Raw genomic sequence first — 16,221 nt, forward strand, 5'->3', positions numbered from 1 at the left:
ACGTTGAGAAATAAAACTGTTTTTATGGCTCATGGAGGTATTAGAGAAAGCCTCTTGTGAAGGGTTAGATTTGTATCTAGCTTTTTGGGAAGAAAGTCAGGTTTTCCTGATATTGGTATTCCCGGATTCCAAGGGGGTGAAGAGTGGTCCAACCCGGGTGAGACGCAATCGTGGGTGGCACTTTAGAGTGCACCTTGCATCCATTGGGTCCCCGGCCTGGGGCTCCCCTCCGCCTCCCGCCCCCCCCCCCCCAGCCCCCGGCTCCCACCAGCCCGGCTCAGGCCCCGCGGGGCCGTGCCGGGGTCTCTATGACGCGGCGTTCCAGGTCGTCGGACCGGCACATCACTTTCCCCGCTCTCCGCGCAGCCCGCAGCCAGGGCAGCCCGAGCGGCCGGGCGACAGGAGGCGGCGGCGACATGAGCTACTACCAGCTACCGGTGGTGATCGACAACGGCTCAGGAGTGATCAAGGCGGGCCTGGCTGGGTCCCGGGAGCCCCAGTTTGTCTACCCGAACATTATAGGCCGCGCCAAAGGCCAGACCTGGGGGTCAGAGGGCGCGCAGGAAGTGTGCGTGGGAGACCAAGCGCAGCAGCGGAGAAGCTCACTTTGCATCAGGTACCGCCTTCTCCCGGCGGGCAGGACCCTCGTGGAGGCGAAGTAGGGGGAGCCCAGAGGAGGGGCCCGATACTGAGAGGAAGGATAAGAAGTGAGGAACAGGAAAGTCTCTGCCAGCTATCATTATTGCAAACGCTCGAGCCACAAATCTCTGAGGGTACCACATACCTAAAGAGTGAACATCACTTGCTCCCTCTATCTATTCAAATGTATTCAAACGTACAAACACAATTATCGTTCATAAAATACAAGTTCATTTAGGAATGTTAATTCCAGGTACCTTTGTCTTCTGGGCTATTTGTTTTCAACTAACTGATACTAAAACTGTGAAGATTTCCCTATTTTTTTTTTTTTTTTTAAAGCCAAAAAGGGTATTCCAAAGAGGCAGGGAAGATGGAAAGCAACAAAAATTGCAGAGGAAGGTAGCTGGGCTATCTTTTGCTGGCAGTTACCATCTCTGAGAGGCTCTGGCAGACACTGCCCATAAAGGGCTACTGGTAATAAATATGGGGATTAACCCATGTTTGAAGACAGTAGACACTGGAAAAATGTAAAGCTGCCATTTATCTTATTGCTTTTCCTACAGCTACCCAGTGGAGCGTGGTCTCATTACTTGCTGGGGGGACATGGAGATCATGTGGAAGCATATCTATGACGATAACCTGAAGCTAAGGCCCTGTGATGGCCCAGTCTTGATTACAGAGTCAGCACTGAACCCACTGGCCAACCGGCAATGGGTCACTGAAGTATTTTTTGAGCATCTGGAGGTTCCTGCCTTCTATATGTCCATCCAGGAGGTGCTAGCTCTCTTTGCTGCTGGCTTCACAACTGGCTTTGTGCTGAATTCAGGTGCTGGGGTTACCCAGTGTGTACCCATCTTTGAGGGTTACTGTCTGCCTCATAGTGTCCAGCAGCTAGATCTGGCAGGTCTTGACCTTACCAACTACCTCATGATGCTGTTGAAGGAGCATGGCATCATGCTGCTTAGTGCTTCACACAGAAAGATTGTCACAGACATTAAGGAAAACTATTGTTATGTGGCAATGAACTTTGAAGAGGAAAAGGCCAAGAAAGCTGATTGTATAGAGAAGGTTTACCAACTACCTGATGGGAAGACACTCAAACTCCATGACCAGCTCTTTCATTGTCCAGAGGCCCTCTTCTCTCCAAGTCTCATGCATCTTGAGACCCCTGGCATTGATAAGATGTGCTTCAGCAGCATAATGAAATGTGATACAGATCTGAGGAATTCCTTTTTCTCCAATATTATCCTTGCTGGGGGATCAACCTCTTTCCCTGGTTTAGATAAGCGGCTAGTTAAAGATATAGCAAAGGTGGTGCCTGCCAACACCCCTGTGCAGGTTATTGCTCCCCCAGAAAGGAGAATATCAGTGTGGATGGGAGGCTCTGTTCTTGCATCCCTCTCTGCCTTCCAGGACATGTGGATCACCGCTGCAGAATTTAAAGAAGTCGGACCCAACATAGTGCACCAAAGATGCTTCTGAATACAGATAAAATGGTTAGAAGAAAATGTTGTGAGTAAATGTGACAGAAAACTTTGGATATTATATGTTGCGGGGAGAACAAAATATTTCAGTTATTGGAAGGTCCATGTCTCTGTTGCATTTCTATAATGGGGGCAAATAATGATGAAGCAGTCAAATAACATATTTATTGAGTAGAACCAAATTAAATGCTAGAGGAGACATTACTCTTTTAATTTTATTTATTTGGCTGTGCCGGGTCTTAGTTGCGGCAGGCGGGCTCCTTAGTTGCAGCATGCATCTGGGATCTAGTTCCCTGACCAGGGATGGAAGCCGGGCCGCCTACATGGGAGCGTGGAGTCTTAACCACTGCACCACCAGAGAAGTCCTGAGAAGATGTTATTATTTACCTTGTAGATCTTACACTTCCTTTGGAGGGAGAGAGCAATTTGTGGTACAACATGATATGTGCCAAATGAGTGATACAGATTGAAGGTTGTTGAAGTTTATGGAAGGAAGGTGGCTATAAGGGAAGATTTCATAGCAGAGTTATGCCATCATGAATGGGATGGCATTAGGATGGTGTGGGAGCATAATAAAAGAGAGCAGATATTCAGAAGAGCATAGTGGAAATGAGCAAGAAGCTAGATATGAGGATGAACAAAGCATATTCAAGGCATGTTTAATACACTGGTTTTGTTAAAATGAAGAGCCCGTATTGAACAGACTAAGAGCAATGACTAGGAAGGCAAATTAAGGCCAGAGACTGGAAGGCTTTGTTTTAAATGTCCTATAGGCAAAACAGGTACCATTAAAGATTTGAAAACAGGAGACATAAGGAAATTAGGATGAATGTGGTGGTAGTTTAGAGGATAAATTGGACTGGGAAAGGCCCTGGAGATTCAGTGATCAATTAGAAAGTTGTCAGTGTAGATATAAAGTAGTCAAGTCTTATACTCAAGATTATAAGCAATAGGAATTAAAAAGAAGAAATTATGAAAAACTGACAAGTCTTGGTGCCTAATTAGTTATGAAGGGGAAAGAAGGGTCTGAAATGACGAAGGTAGCTGAGAGAATGATGGCAGTGTTGACATAACTCAAAGTATGTAGTATCTGCTCTATGCAAAGCACCGTGCTAAGTGCAGTAGTGCTAAATCAGGAGTCAGATTGTGTCCTTAAGAAGCCAGCAGTCCAGTGTGAGAGGTGAAATTCATACTTTAACTGCAATAATATAAGGTGAAAAGTGATTTAGTGTTCTAAGAGAAGTATAAAATGGGACTCATAGGAGGGAAAACAACTTAAAGGCTCAGGGAAGGCTTTTGGGGGCTGGGCTTGAAGCTGAAATTTAAACCTAATAGAGTGCCTGTCCTTCTGAATTTAGGGGCAGTATATGTGGGTTCAGGTCCAGGCCCTGCCACCTACCGGCTGCATGATTTAAACAAATTGTTTAAACATTTTGAAGATCAATTTCCTCATTGATAAGTGGGGTTGCTAATCCTAATCCTTATCTGTCTCACAGGGTCCTTATGAAATACAAATGAGATAATGTCTCTATGGGAACTTTCAAAATGTTATTTTTTGCTTACAGAATTAGACAATTTATAGGTCCAGCTCATGCTACTTCCTCCATAGTCAAAATCGATTATTTGTATCCTTCAGCACATTATATTACTTGTACTTTTATTGACCACTTAATTTATGCAGCCTTATCTTTTGGTTTGCTTGTCTTTCTCCCTTACTAGATATGTGCTTAAAGGACAGGGATTGTGGGCTTTCTCTTTTCATCTCTGTCCCCTTCCCTGATGACTTCTGTGGTGCACTCCCAGTAGATATGCAGATATATAGAATTGACCAGAAGCACACTGATGGCAGAGGGAACATTAGGGCAAAGCCTCCAAGGTGTAAAAATCATGGGCATGTACAAGCAGCAGGAAGTAATTCAGTTTGGCGTGAAGCATTTGTGAAGAGGTGCATTTCATTCTTTGAAATGTGTTTATCATTTTAGTGATTGTAAGCAAAACTACTAGATTGGATAAGGTGTAGAAAATGATTATCTGAGAGCAGTTTGAATAGTCAATGCTGTACTCACTAGAGTCACAAGCACTGTAGAGAGAATTGTTGCAGGAAGGGGGACCCCTTCCAGGGCCCGGGAGTGGGCTCTTGTCTAACACTCGGAAATGAATAGTCCGAGGAGACACACATGCTGACAAAGCAAGAGGCTTTATTGGGAAGGGGCGGCGGGGCGGAGAGCAGCAGGGTAAGGGAACACAGGAGAACTGCTCTGCCACGTGGCTCGCAGTCTCGGGTTTTATGGTAATTGGGTTGATTTCTGGGTTGTCTCTGGCGAATCACTCTGACTCAGGATCCTTCCTGGTGGCACACGCATCACTCAGCCAAGATGGATTCTAGCGAGAAGGATTCTGGGAGGTTGGTACAACACATGGACTGGAGTCTCCTCTCTCCTTTTGACCTTTCCCAAATTCTTCCGGTTGGTGGTAGCTTGTTAGTTCCGCATTCCTTACCAGGACCTCCTGCTTAAGATACCTCTCGCAAGTGGTTACTATGGTACCTGGCCGGGGCAGGCGGTTTCAGTCAGTGGTTCCCCTAACAGAATGATCCCAACCCCCCTCACTTTAGAATTCTTAAAGTGCTTTTTTTCTAAAAGAAATTTCGGCTAAGCTGTTTAGATACATTTGTCTAATTTAAACTTCAGCATCCCAGAGAGACGGGCAAGACAAATAGTATTCCCATTTACAAATTAAGAAGTTGAGATGTAAAGAGGTTAAGAGATGTAAATTTAAAGTGATCTCCGAAGTAGCTTGCTAGGTTAGGCAGGCGCACCGTCCTTAACTGTGGTTTCTTAGGCAGTTAACCCAACAACTAGCCTGGAATATTCTGTACAGATTCTAGCCTCTTCATTGGGGTCATAGATGATCCTTTTCAGGTAATCTAGGGAAAGGAAATAAAATGTGAAATTTCCGTTTAGTTATATTTTCCCCTATCTTAAATCATATCAAACCAACCCCCTTAACATTTTACTTTTCTTTCAGATCGCGGTGCCAATAGCGACAACTCCATGAAGTTCACCCAATTGAAGAGTTCAACTTTTAAGATTAGCCAGTTATATGAAAAACAGCATGTACCGGCCAATATAAAAACCTGCTACAATTTATGGTGCATTGTTCTTTTTTAACACAACCACGACACAACATTAAAGCAAAGTCAATGACTGAAAAGCCTTTATTTCCTAATAAAAGGGAGATTCAGTCCTCAATGTTGAGATCGAGGAGGGAGTAGTTATACGTAATAAAACAACCTCTGCTCAAGAAGTTGAAGAGTAGGCTTTCTAAGGAAGGGAACAGGTCAGGATCGCGGAGGCAGCCCAATGAACCAAGCCAAGATTCTGTTCGGGAATCTATTTTGGTAAAGTTCTCTAACAAACGTGATGATCCGAACTGAGAATCACTGTTTTGGCCCTACAAGTTTTGTATGAACTCCACTTCTTTAAGATAGTAACGTGCACCTCGCCTGGTCTGTAAGGGATGGAAAACAGCGCTAAGAAGCATTCAAGTTAGTTTTCAAATTACAAGTTAATTCGCCTCAAGAAAAGACCCAAATCCTCCCGTAGGGAACGTGTGGGTGGGGCGGCGATTGTCCTCATGGCCGGAAACAGAACTTTTGAAAAAAAATTTTGCGAGACCGGCTCTCGCGAGAGCCGTGGCGGGAGGGTCCCAGCCAATCCGCGCAGGTGGCGGCCGCTCCCTTTATAAGGAGACGCTGGAGGAGGCGCTGTGGGTTGCGGAGGGTGGGCCCGGGAGTGGTGGCTGCCGTCTTTTGTCTAACCCTAATTGAGACTGGCGTAGGTGCTGCGCTTTTGCTCCCCGCGCGCTGTTTTTCTCGCTGACTTTCAGCGGGCGGAAAAGCCTCGGCCTACCGCCATCAACCATCCAGACTGAAGCAAACAAAAAATGTCAGCCGCTGGCTCGCTCACCTCTCCCGGGAACCTGCGTGGCTCGCCCGCCCAGGCCCCGCGCCCCGCCTGAGGCCGCGGTCGGCCCGGGGCTTCTCCGGAGGCGCCCACTGCCGCCGCGAAGAGTTGGGCTCTGTCAGCCGCGGGTCGCTTGGGGGGCCGAGGCGAGGCTCTTACCGCAGGGAAAGGAACGGAGCCGGTCCCCGCGCGCGGTGCGCTTCCCTGAGCCGTGGGACGTGCACCCGGGACTCGGCTCAGACACTTGCAGCTGGAGGAGCTGCGGGGGTGGGGCACGGGCAGTCTGCTTTCTCCTTGGAAGGAGGGACTCCGTTCGTGCGCGTCCGTCTCCCTCGCCGTCAGTGGTGGGCCTGTGGGCCTCCAAACTTGCAGATTGGACCACAGTGCGTGCAAATCAACTGTCAGAAGGACACGTGGAGGCATCTCCAAAATTGGTCCAAATGAATGGGCAGTTAGCCTAATAGCCAGCTAGCCGTTCCTGTGTAGGGCTTTTTTGTCCTCCCCCTCCTCTGGTTTTGTTGCCCTTTATCATAGTATCACAACGCAGTTCCTACTCTGCGGATTTTGTCGAGGTTTTTGCCTCTTCCAAAGTAGATCACGATCAGTCCCGACAATCGGGTATGGAAGAGCAGTGATTGTTTTTTTGTGAGATTATTAAACACTTAATATTTGTTAACTGGAAGATCTAGTCTGTTCTTAAAACAGTGGAAATTCTGTTCCTTAATGGTCGTTGCTTTTCGTCTTTGTCTCCGTCTTTGGATGCAAAGTATTAAGTGGTGACAGAAAAGTGTACGAAGAAATATATATCCCTCCCCCCCCCGCCAAGAATTGGGTCAGGTTTCTTTGCCCGGGGGTGGGGGGGGGGGAAAGAAAAGAAAAAGGCCCATTAGGAAACAATCAACAGGTCATTCTGCCCATTTGTCTCCGAAACCTAACTTCCAGGTTTATGTGGGAATTGAAGTCAGTGCCTTCACTTCCTTGAGACAGCCATTCTGGCGGCAATTGCTGGGAGAGAGAGTACCCAGCAGCCTGAATTATAAAGGCAAATTATCAGTGTGATATCCAGCCTGGAGCTGGACCCGAAAATGGAAAAGAAAAATCAGGACCATGTCGGTATATACATGAACGTGTCTAGCATTTCATCCTGTTGCCTGAAGTAGGTCCCTCAGTGTCGTCTAATACAATTCTTAGCCTGCAGTTAAGAAATGTGAAAAACCTGGACTGCACTGTTTCTGGTAATATTCTCGAAGAAGGAAAACGTTTTCCCATCAGCATGGTTTTGTGGAAAGAACATGGGGTAGGTTAGTGAATGACGTTCTAGTTCTGACTTTGCCAAAGATTTTTCTTGGTTTTTCAGGTAACTCAGCTAGCTTCACTAAACTTCCATTTACTCAGAAAGTGACCTTTTAAGATCGTTTTTGAAGACTGCCAGGGTTCCTTGAACTAGAAATAAATAGATGTCTTTTGTTCTTGCTCCATCTAGTGGTACTTTTGCTTCTCCACATGTACAAAATTTGTGATGGAGTCTGCCCTGAGGCAAGGATGGCCACTTACTGGGGAGAAGGTTCCCACCTACTGGGGAGAAGGCCCTTTTTTTTTTCTTTTTTGCTTTCGGCCTCCTGAGGCCTGCAGGGTTTCCCAAACACATGCCCCCTGCAGTGGAAGCCCGTAGTCTTAACCACTGGACTGCCAGGGAAGTCCCTCTCTCTCTCATTTTTAAAAAAGAAAGTAGTGATTTAATAAAGACAATTTAAAAGACCACAGCCGTTTTCTAGTTCTTATACTTGAAATCCTCTCCTCGACAAATGTCTTGTAAACATTCCAAAGGAAAATCCTCAGTATTATGAACATTTGATATATTTTTTTCTGTTTTGGCAGAATGATTCTCTTCATTAAATTATATAATTTTGGAGCAAGAAGGGGCCATAGAGTTCAACCAATGAGATAATTTACATGACAACATTTTGGAGATAATAATTATGGCAAATGTGACTTCTTATTGCTACAAGATTTGAGTCCCTCTACCAGATGAAGAAACTCCCTTGGCTAAGTTAATTTTTTGCAGAGTTGGGACCAGCAGTTAGCCCCCTGAACTTTAAAGTCCAGTGTTCTGTTTACTGTGTGGCACCTTAAAGCTGCATTGGCTTGCCTGGGAAAGATGATTAGTGTTAGCTCCACCACCATTTTCTGGTTTAAAATAAAATAACATCTTTAAAGGTTACTTGCCTGTGAGCTTAGTTTTCATCCCCTGCTCTCTTCCCTCCACAACCTTCTTTGATAGGATTTTGTGCTGGAAAGTCCATTGTGTGTTTCACTAGCTTACAAGTACAGTTTACTCTTGTTATTTGTGGTAGTATGCTCTATAAAGTCACCTTAACACTGAATTAGTGAATATGAAACCATTTCTCCTAGGGGAAATACAAGATTAGGTTCCTGAGAGCCTCTAGTCACATCATTTTCATCAACTGATCAATGAATAATCTTGTTTTATGTGTGTTTCTATTTAAGGACACCTTATTTAATATATATTATTTATTCATTAACATTGAACTCATATTCAACAACACTGTATATAGCTCTTGCCTGTATATGAGCTGATCTACACATATATTTTCTGTAGGCATATCACAGCTTTCTTTCACTTAGGAACACCAGACAGCACTTCAGCACTATACTTGGGGTCATTTTAAACAGCAAAATCATCGACAAGCACAAAAATGAAAAAAAAAAAAAAAAAGTGCCACTAAATAGATCACAAAAAGGGCACTTGTTTACAGTGTTCTTTTTGGAATAAGTAGGCAGCGTGTCCCCTTGTTGGACCTCAGTGGGGAAACTTTGTGTCAAGTGACTCAAATTTTTCACTGCTCAGCATGTGTCCATGAATGACTGTAAAAACGCTGTAGCTATTGATTTTGGGGTTACAAATAAATTTTAGTAGGTGGATTTACAAATATGGAATCTGCGAATATTGAGGATTGCCTATACTTCAAGGTCTTTGCAACCCCTGTACCTGAGAGAGACTGCATGTATCCACATGGCCCCGGAAGTACTTGGGGCTGATTTCATGCCTTTAACAGTATTTAAACAGTGATTTGCAAAGGGTTTTAATGGGGGAAGGGGTAAATGAAATTTGAAAATAACTATTTGTCTCATTTATTTATTTTTAGTTACTTATGATGAATTTCAAATAATAAAGGAGAATGTGAGAATTTAATGCTCGTGAAGGAAGTTATAGCTTTAAAAATATTGAGAAACATGGGTTTTGTTTTGTCTTTAGAAAGAGAGGCTTCTTTTCCAAGGTCCTGGGTTGGCTATAGTTTTTGATTCTGAGGATGAGGTGAGTTTTAATTTAGTTTGTCCTGGTTCTGCAGTCAAAAATTCCATATTGGCCTGGCTCAAGACATAAGAGACAAATAGAAGACACCTGCACCCTCACTCACACAAAGTGTAGAGGAAAAGTAGTTTTAAATTAAACTAAGGTGAGGATGAAATGACAAAAGGTAATTGTCATTCCTTCCCCATTTATTCTTTTAAGGTAATAATGTGTGATGGAAGTAAAAACAGCAAAAATACCCAAGGCTTAGGCCAAGGTTTGCAAATTTAAATATCTGCAGTGCACCAGAAGGAAACAAAAGGAGTGAATCACACCAAGAATAAAGACTGTGGAGATGGTGGGGGAAATATCCCTTTTACAGGGGAAGCAGCCTTGTGGGAACGGAGGCCTAAAATTGGAAATATTTCAGGGGGAGACAAAAAGTTTAGTTTATGTGAAGACTGATTTTAAAATGTTGATAGTTAATTTAAAATAAAATTACATATTGTGTGTGTGTAATAAATAATTTGGATGGCTTTTATTCCTGAGTCCTGAGAAGTAGCTTCCATATCCTTGGAATTTCCTGATTGGTAGGAGTGCCTTTCTTATTCCTGGTGGGCCCCTCAGACAACACCTATAGCTTATGGGATGACCTAGATTGGACTGGTCACATCAACAAGACCAAACATGTCCTTATCAGCCAGACCTCCTAGGAGAGGAGTGGGGCTAGAGACTGACTAATGACTCAACCAATCATGCTGACGTAATGAAGTCCCAGTCAAAACTCTGGAAACTTTGAAGCTTGGGTGAGGAAGCTTCACATTGGGGACCCTCCCAGACCTCACCCTGTACATCTCTCTCTTTGGCTGGTTTGGATTTGAATCCTTTTTCTATAATAAAACTGTAATCATAAGTATAGCACTTTTCTGAGTTCTGCGAGTCATTCTAGTGAATTATCTAACCTGAGGGGTTAGCCAGCTGAATTGTAGCCAGCTGGTCAGAAGTGAGGATGGCTTGGGGAACCCCAAACTTTAAGCTGGTGTCTGAAGTAAGGGCAGTCTTGTGGAGAACTGTGTCCTTAACCTGTGAAGTTTGACCTAACTTGGGTGTTGGTGTCAGAAGTCATTGCAATGGGCCACTCAAAAAACCTTTTGAGGAAAAATCTGGCCCATCATAGCTACTAATCTGTGACCTTTGGCCTACACAAATTCAATGATACCAGAAGTCAGGAATGATTTTCCCAGAAGTATGGGAGTTTGGGCCATCCCACCAGTTACAGGCTTATGCAAGATAATTGTACGTGAAAGGAGGCTATGCTCTTAGCATCTTTTATAGGCCCCTGGGAATATCACTAAAGACAGAAATTTCAAAATAAATCTTTAATAATATTCTGAAAATAGAACTGGAACTCCTCCCCCACATATAGGACTTAGGACACCTACGGTATTTGCTCTTATGAATCAGCCTGAGGGATAGGCCTGTCCTTCAGTGTCCATTCTTTCAGATCCTGGTGGGGCTGTGAGGAGAGCGAAATCTGACTACAAGTTGGATCTGTTTCTTTTACTTTAACCTTTGCTTCCCGTTGCTTTTGTTCACTAAAAGGATACTGTCTATACACAATGGCCTGCCTCAGGGAACACTGCCCCTCTTCCTGAATGTTAAACAAAAGTGCCTTTGTTCAGGGAAACATCCTGACCCTGTCCACCTGTGGATGGCTGAAGAAAGAAGAAATTAACACATCCCCTCCTCGAGGCTGGCCATTCCAGGGGACATATGTGAATCTTATGGCCTTCTTACTTTACTTCCTCCGCCTCTCTGTTCTATAAAAGAAACTGGCATCCAAACCCCAGTAAGATGGTTTTTCAGAGACACTAGTCTGTCATCTTCTTGGTCTGCCACTTTCCAAATAAAGTCGTATTCCTTATGTCAACACCTCATCTCCCGACTCATTGTCCTGTCATGCAGCAAGCAGAGCTTGGACTTGGTAACATGAGGAGGCTTATACCATCACTTGGTGGAACTGAGGCCATTTCTTCCATACCCTTCCTCCACCTTGGTTTAGCTCTCCCTTCTTAGAAAGTCATCACAGTGTGCAGTATTGAAACCAAGCAGGACCCTGTGGGGCTCCTGGGTACAAATCCTTTCTGTGTCGCCCATTTCTGTTAGGTTGGCCAAAAAGTTCATTCCGGTATTTCCATAACATCTTTTTTTTTTTGGCTGCATTGGGTCTTTGTTGATGCGCATGGGCTTTCTCTAGTTGTGGTGAGTGGTGGCTATTCTTTGTTGCGGGCTTCTCATTGCAGTGGGTTCTATTGTTGTGGAGCACAGGCTCTGGGCACACAGGCTTCAGTAGTTGCAGCATGCGGGCTCAGTAGTTGTGGCTCATGGGCTCTAGAGCACAGGCTCAGTAGTTGCACAGGCTTAGTTGCTCCGCGGCATGTGAGATCTTCCCGGACCAGGGATCGAACCCATGTCCCCTGCATTGGCAAGCGGATTCTTAACCACTGCGCCACCGGGGAAGTCCCTTCCATAACATCTTATGGAAAAACCCCAACACACTTTTTGGCCAACCCAATAGTTCCTAGGAAATAGGCTTCACTCAGCCTCCATGAACTTCCCTGAGCTTCAAAGGGCAGGTTCAAACAGTTGCTAATCAAGGAGGAGAGAGAATGCAGAAACAAGGGAGGAGCAGTCAAGAAACAATAGTGTAGCCTTGGGGTAGGGTCCCGGTTCCTCCTCAAGGAATATTTATAACAATATCTTTGAGTTCTTCTGCAGAACTAAGGCCCCCACCCAGGTGGAGGATGGTAAGTTCAGACTGAGCACAAGATTCCTGGAGCACCACCCTGGGTTACCTCACCACCAACCAATCAGAAGAAAGTCATACACCCTATAGCCCTCACCCCAAATTTTGCCTATAAGAACTCTTCCCCAAAAACCAATTGGGAGTTCAGGTTTTTTGAGCACAAGCCACCAGTTCTCTTTGCTTGGCCCTGCAATAAACCTTCCTCTGCTCCAAACTCTGACGTTTTGGTTTATTTGGCCTCACTCTGCAACACGCACACAAACTTTGTTTGATAACAGTATCTTCAAATTCTCATTTCTTCCTTGAGAGAAAAAGGAAACAGGAAGAAATGGTCAAACAATTTTAGCCTGGGTTCTGACCTGGCCAGAAGAATCTAATATAAAAGTCACCCAACTTCAGATTCTACATTTATTAAATGGATATACTAAGACTTACCTTTAATGGCTTTATTAAAGAGGAGAAGTAGGTCTTATTCTCATAGTTTGCAAGGAATGATTTTACAGCTCTCTGATAGGAGCATTGTGGCTACTCCAGCAGAAAGTGGTTTTGATTTGTGTTGGGTATACAGGTAAAGGATGTGTGGAGAAGGGTGGAAGTGCTAATGTCAAGTTTTTTATATAACACTGATTATGAACTTGGTGCACATCTGCAATAAGACATGTTGTTCTAGGGACTTCCGTGGTGATCCAGTGGTTAAAATTCCATGCTTCCACTGCAGGGGGCACAGGTTCAATCCCTGATTAAGGAACTGAGATCCAGCATGCTTCACGGCTGGCCAAAAAAAAAAATAAAGTTGTTCTAGATGATGTTCACTATCCTATATTTTGTCTTGAGAGTTGTAGGTTTTTACTTTGGTGATATTTATGTGTGTACCATGACTGTCTATGTTAGAAATGTTAAAATGAATAATTATAGGTATTTAAAGCAATTCTAGGAAAACCCATCAGAAAAAAAATACAGCAATGAAGAAATAAAAATACTGAATTTTTATGTCAATTTTTGAATGAGGATATTATAGCTAAAATGAAAAGCATTATTTATATATATCATTTGCAGAAAATAGTTGAATTCATCTCACCATTACTTAGAAAGTAAGTAGCTTACTAAAGTGAACCAAGTGACTTATTTTCAACCTTGGGAGAAAAACTCAATTAAAGCTACAGTTGAACTATAATGGCACCAAGGAGTTCAACTCGACCTCATATGCCAGATGATAATCATCTTTCAAGTGTACAAACAAGGAAGCATAGTTATCAAAGAATGAGAAATACATTTGTTCAAAGACCATTTACTGCTTTAACAAGAGGTGAAAGCTTGCCAGAAATGTATAAACACCTAACACGGTGCTATTCATAGGCTTAACATGTTCAAAGACTTGGGGGGCAATTTAAAAATATCTTTGAAGTTGTGGGTATTCATCATCATATCTAATAATGCTTACTTTCTAGAGCCCCTCTCTAAGGAGGGCAAAGCAATTTATCTGACTTATTTTCATGACATCCTTGTGAGATAAGGCAACTACCATTATCTCCATCTTGTAAATGGAGAAACTAAAACACTGGGAGGTAAAATCACTTGAAGAAGGTCAGTAGCAGGCCCAAGAATTTAAACATACACATTAAAGCTTTGAACTCCCATTTTAGTTTAACTACAGAAAACTAAACAAAGAATTAAAAAAATAAGCATCTCATACTTTTTCTTTCTCCTTTTCAGTTAAAGAATAATTAATGGTCAATCATTTTGTCCTTGTTTGCCTTGGTAAGGGAAACTGTCTAAAATCAGGCTTTTCACAATAAGTAGACTCTTATTACACTGGAAGGAATGAAATATTTGCAAAGCTGTGACATTCATTTAACAAACACTTACTAAATGCCTAGTCTGTAACATGTTGCTTTGTTGAGACTTCAAAGGTGAAAAACATATTTCCCATCCTTAAAGATCTTCCTGGAGAGTAAGATTATATAAGCAGATTATAAATTGCAGTTCAGTGTTATTTAAATTTAAGTAAATTCTTCATTTTATTCCCCAAATCCTTCCTCACTTTTCCCATCTCGGTAAGCGCCGCTGCCATACACTCAATTGCCCAAACCAGTAATCTGGGCATCACCCTTGCCTCATTCTCCCCTCACCTCATCATATCCTCTGGTCTATCTCTAATTCATTCCATTGCCACCACCTTACTCCCGTTCACTATCATCTCCTTCACAGACCTTCTGACTAGTTCTCTGCTTCTTATCATGTCCTCTACTCACCACAAAGTCATTCTTCACAAAGCAGCCTGAGTGAGCTTATTAAAATACTAACTGAACCGTGTTTCTTCTCTTCAGTAGTTTCACATTGCACTGGGAATAAAATCCAAAATTCGTATCAAGGTTTTGCATGATCTGGTCCCTCCTTACCTCTCCAACCTCATTTTACCCCCTCTTCTTTTACACTGTGCTCCAGCCACCCGGGGCCTCCTCCTTTCGGTTCCCAGGACTTGCCAAGATCTTTCTCACCTTAGCTCCTCTGCTTAAATTGCTCTGCCCTGGCACTTGCAGTTTTTGACACCTTCTCATCGTCATCTCAATTTAGATACCACTTCCTTGGAAGCCTCTCTGGCCCCCTTTTAAAGCAACTTCCCCTTCGTAGTATGACATTATGTTGGTTACCCTCATACCATGTTCTCCTGATTTGTAATAAATTATTTGCTTATTGTCTGTCTTCCTCACTGGGCTGTAAGTATAGAGGCAGGGGCCAAATCATTTGCGTCATTGAAATATCCCTGGTGCCTGGTACATAATAGGTACTGAATAATTATTTGTCAAGTAAATGAATGAGTGCTATTGGGACAGAAGACAGACCACCTAATCGTAACTGCTATTTTACCAGCACAGAGGCAAACTGCTAAATAGGTATCTGCCAAGTAATAATGCTTTCTAATTTTTTTTCAGTTGTAAAATTAATGTAACAGTACCACAAAAAACGTTGAGAAGTAGAAAACAATCACATTTCAGTAAAACTCAAGTACCATTGGTATATTTCTATTTCCTTTTTGTATGTATATTTTATATAATTATAGCTGATAGGTACATTTAATGTAATTATTTTTCAAATTCTGCTTTTTACCCTTGGTAGTAAATCACAGGCATTACTTTTTGATATTACAGATCCTTCAGAACCATTATTTAATATTGTTACTTAATGTTCCATTGAATGATTGTACAATAATCTAGATAACACTTTGCCTACTGATGGATATTTAAGTTAATTTCAATTATTTTCCTGCTACCGTGAGTAATTATTATGCACAACATTTGCCATATTTTTTTAAAAAATTAATTAATTAATTTATGGCTGTGTTGGGTCTTCGTTTCTGTGCGAGGGCTTTCTCTAGTTGTGGCAAGTGGGAGCCACTCTTCATCGCGGTGTGTGGGCCTCTCACTATCGCGGCCTCTCTTGTTGCGGAGCACAGGCTCCAGACGCGCAGGCTCAGTAGTTGTGGCTCACGGGCCTAGTTGCTCCGCGTCATGTGGGATCTTCCCAGACCAGGGCTCGAACCCGTGTCCCCTGCATTGGCAGGCAGATTCTCAACCACTGCGCCACCAGGGAAGCCCAATATTTTAATTTATTTTTATTTTTGCCCACGTTGCGTGGCTTGTGGGATCTCAGTTCCCCCACCAGGGATTGAACCCGGGCCACAGCAGTGAAAGCCCGGAATCCTAACCACTAGACCACCAGGGAACTCCCTGCCATATTTTTAGATTATTCATTTGTTTAATTACTAAGAGTGCATGACTAACACAAGGGATAGTATTGGTTTGAAGGAGAATTGTCCAGACTTGTATAGTACGTCTGGGTAATCTACCTATTTTGCTTTCTCTTCTAAAATTTCCCAAAATAAAATTTTTTTCTGGGTTACCACATACATTTGCTAATCTAGAGCACTAGTTCTGGCCACAGCTTCAGACTTTGGGTAACTGTAGATTTAATCATTGATTTCTAGTCTCTAGAAGTTTTGTAGAGTCTAGAGTT

General features: G+C 43.1%; 1 protein-coding gene and 1 long non-coding RNA gene across 4 annotated transcripts; one reads left to right on the forward strand and one right to left on the reverse strand.

Annotated features, from left to right (window-relative positions):
* Positions 1 to 274: 274 nt before the first annotated feature.
* ACTRT3 (actin related protein T3) lies at positions 275 to 6,085 on the forward strand. Of its 3 annotated transcripts, none has more exons than XM_082394161.1 (3): positions 275 to 616; positions 1,203 to 2,151; positions 5,151 to 6,085. In XM_082394161.1, the coding sequence occupies exons 1-2, from the start codon at positions 309 to 311 to the stop codon at positions 2,119 to 2,121; spliced, it is 1,227 nt and encodes a 408-aa protein (XP_082250287.1). In that variant the 5' UTR covers positions 275 to 308; the 3' UTR covers positions 2,122 to 2,151; positions 5,151 to 6,085. The 3 variants fall into 3 exon arrangements, with proteins under 3 accessions (XP_082250287.1, XP_082250288.1, XP_082250286.1); XM_082394162.1 differs by having other exon boundaries at positions 1,203 to 2,135; XM_082394160.1 differs by lacking the exon at positions 5,151 to 6,085 and having other exon boundaries at positions 1,203 to 2,765.
* On the reverse strand, positions 4,302 to 15,509 carry LOC309629793. Its single transcript, XR_014245215.1, has 2 exons — positions 6,092 to 15,509; positions 4,302 to 5,049 (listed from the first exon to the last, which is right to left on the reverse strand). It is a non-coding gene; the product is annotated as an uncharacterized lncRNA (long non-coding RNA).
* Positions 15,510 to 16,221: the final 712 nt, after the last annotated feature.

Source organism: Balaenoptera borealis (genome assembly GCF_965194805.1).
Source record: "Balaenoptera borealis genome assembly, chromosome: 5".
In the NCBI taxonomy this organism is placed as follows: domain Eukaryota; kingdom Metazoa; phylum Chordata; class Mammalia; order Artiodactyla; family Balaenopteridae; genus Balaenoptera; species Balaenoptera borealis.